Raw genomic sequence first — 3,503 nt, forward strand, 5'->3', positions numbered from 1 at the left:
TCAGATCAAAATTATTAGCAGTATTAAAATAAAACTAAAATTTGATATGTTAAATAATATATTATGATATAATATGTCATATTGACCATTATGCTATTTATTGCATCAGTAAAACTTGACTATCTTAAATGATCATATATTATCAAATTATCAGTTGATAATATATTTTTATTAGATTTTGTAAATATGATCATAATATTGATTTCTATACAATTTTAGATTTTAAATTAAAATAAAATAAAATCATTTGTATTTTAAATTTATATCCATCCCTTACAATCAAAAAAACCAAGATGCACTAATGGTGTAGCTAATATACTCCAAGGCGCTTAACAATGAGTTTTAAACAATTTTTAAAAGATAAACTAGTTTGAAGCGAATGAATTATTATTTATATTTGTTATAGAATCAAAATATTCTAAAGACAATGATAGCAAAAACAGTGATTGTTTTTTAATGAAAGAACCGAATAAAAGTAGGGAAGATCCAATGATGAAGAATACTGTATTGTTACTTGATAAAATTGAAAGTCAACATGAACACGAGAAGGATAAGACAAATTCCTCCAATGTATTAATTTTATTTATTCATTATTAATATTATTTTCTTACTTTCATATTGGTAATGAAGGTAATTTTATTATTTAGGCAGCTAAACTGATTCATAGTGAAATTACATCATCAAATAATTTGGTTAACACATTGATGACTATTCCACATCAATCAAATGTGCTTGAGGAGAAGATGACAGAAAACATTAATTTAGTAAATGTTTCAACCGATGATTTGGTAATAAATTATATTTATTGGTTTTATAATAGTATTGATAAAAAATATTATATCTCAATCATTTAACAAAACCAAACAGATTAAATGTAAAGCTGCTATTGAAATTGGAAAACCTGTGTGTAGGATTATGACGTGTTTTTATCAGAAGGACATTGTTAAATGAAAGAGAATCAGTTTAGGAAAAGTTGGAACTATTATTGGGCCCAAATTTGGATGAGGGATTAAGTAGCAGATTGTAGCTAGTATGTAATAGTACTCCTGGTGTATTGCAAAATATTACAACTTCAGGCTTGAGACGATGGGTTATTTTTTTTTAAAACATCTAGAATTTTGAAAGATTTTCCTATTCCAATTTCTAAAGTTTATGGGTGAATTTTCAGTGAAACGCAAAATTAAATCTTGCCACTGATTATGTATTACATATTTTACAGTTTTTAAATATTTTGTTGTGATGTCACATTTTTGTGAAAAAAAACCAAAATAATGTATATAAATTAAAAATAAATTTTATTATAATAAATACATATTTATTTAAATAATGAGTGTAGATATTTAATTGTATTGCGATTTAGTATTAATAATACATTATTAAAAAAATATTGTTTAATAGTATTAATTATTAAATAATAAATGTAGGTATTCATGTTTAAAGTTTAATGAATTGCTATAATCTATATGGCTGTATAAACACGCTATTGAATAGTAGCTAGCAATAATTATGATTATATTGTGATGTTGGATATAAGCTTACTTTTATCAATATTTTTCAATATCCTGTCTTATGTAAATAATCAGTTAAGAGGACGTCGCACCCGTACACTTTCAAAAAGGTCATAACTCACTTAAGACTAATAATATGAATAAAAGCCTACGTGGGGCCCTAGATAATAATCTTACCATTAAATTTGATAATAGGTCAATTCACTCTAATATAAAAACTAACAGCACACAATTGAATCTTCTGAACGAAAATTTGCTATAACGTACGTGTGTAAGACGGAGACAACACATGCGGGTGCGACGTCCTCTTAATGCATTGATTAAAATACAATATATTTTAGGTATTAAGAATTAGGTACCTACAACATACATACTTATAATAAATATTTCATGTTATTTTTATTTTTGTTTATTTTTTTTGCGGTAATGTCAGTATATCCTAAAATTACTAGTTGGTATACATAAATATTAAATATATTATTGGTAAATAATAATCTCAAATAGTCTTCTCAATGTTTTCTATAATTTTAATCTGATATATAAATTTAATTTTTTAGATATTTAATGAAGTTGAAAATGACTCAGAACTCATAGAAATTGTTAAATCGCAAAACAAAGTTATATCAAACTTTGATGAAACAATTTTGCCACCAAAGACAAATAAAACACAGATTTTTGAAATAAAAAAATTATGTGAACTTGATGGAGACCAACTGTATGGAGAATATGTAGTACAAAGGCTTAAAAATATCCAAAGTACAACTATTAAACAAAATGTCAAGCTTGAGATAGATTATATATTTTATACCAAAATGAAACAGTTGTCCCAAGAGAATACAGAATCATGAGTCCATTCAATGCAACAAGTTTTAAATTCCTGTTTAAATATTTCTTTCCTATAAGCTATATTATTAGTATAAATACAAAAATTTAATTTATATATGCATAAGTGGTGATTAATACTATGTACATTTAATTTACCATAAAAGTTAAAAAATATTATGATTAGAGAATTTCAATGTAAAACATTAAATATTGAGTTTTTTGGGTTTAAAAATTCAATAAAATGTCTTGTAATAAAAAAAAATGGTTGTTTACTTATTGTTTTAATTAATATGACATTATCGATTGCTTAATAAAAGACACTATTAAGAAGAAAAAGGTTGCTCTGCTGTTCAGTAGGTTACAATTGGGTCACTGTAATGGATGGTGATAAAATTTGAACTCAATTGTATAAGAAAAATGATTCTGAGCGAAGACGGCCAGTCAGCCTGATATTACTAAGACATTTGATGATATTATTGAGAATAAAGTAATTTATATAAAACCTATTTGCGTGGAACCTTATTTTAAATGTTCAATCCTTAGCTATAAAAGTTGAACATTTTATTAATTTGTAACTACACCATAATAATTAAATTTTAAATTTAATACATTTTGTCAAAATTCAAACTTTAAATGCTTAAAAAAAAAAAAATGTATTTAATATTTTTCAACTAGGTACTATAATAAAAATATATCAGGGAGTTTGTATTAAATTTTCACACTTTTTGACAAAACAACAAAAATATTATTGTCTATAATTATTATAGAAAAAAAATTTAAAAATTTAAAATGTACGCAAACAGCTCAAAACTATTCAAAATATTTTAAAAATTGTATGATGAATAGAAAATGAAAATATAAACGTTCAATGAAATTTTCTTGTATTTACAGTTATTTTTTTTGTATTTCAACAAAATAAACAAAATAAGAAAATCGCTACATAAGAAATTGAGTGAATATCTAATCTTGTAAAAATATGGACTTCAAACGCTCTCAAAAATGTAATTTAACTTTATTGTAGACATTTTTTTTTTTTCATAAAAGTAGACAGACTTATGAGGAGTCTTGTATTATACTTTCAAATCTTAGATTTGAAAGAAAAATTTTTTTGTTTTTGGAAAACAAATCAAAATATTTTGAAAATTGTATTGTGTATAGAAAATTCTAATA

General features: G+C 23.9%; 1 protein-coding gene across 4 annotated transcripts in view; it reads left to right on the forward strand.

Moving 5' to 3' along the window:
• The window catches only part of LOC100167121, a 13,558-nt gene extending 11,069 nt beyond the window's left edge, over positions 1-2,489 (forward strand). For all 4 annotated transcript variants that reach the window (XM_016803343.2, XM_016803344.2, XM_016803345.2 and 1 more), the window contains exons 6-8: positions 407-570; positions 648-788; positions 2,066-2,489. In XM_016803343.2, coding sequence (XP_016658832.1) covers positions 407-570; positions 648-788; positions 2,066-2,356 — 596 coding nt within the window. In that variant the 3' untranslated portion in view covers positions 2,357-2,489. The remainder of the gene's footprint in view (positions 1-406; positions 571-647; positions 789-2,065) is intronic.
• The last annotated feature ends 1,014 nt before the right edge of the window (positions 2,490-3,503 follow it).

This window comes from Acyrthosiphon pisum, chromosome A2, assembly GCF_005508785.2.
Source record: "Acyrthosiphon pisum isolate AL4f chromosome A2, pea_aphid_22Mar2018_4r6ur, whole genome shotgun sequence".
NCBI lineage: Eukaryota > Metazoa > Arthropoda > Insecta > Hemiptera > Aphididae > Acyrthosiphon > Acyrthosiphon pisum.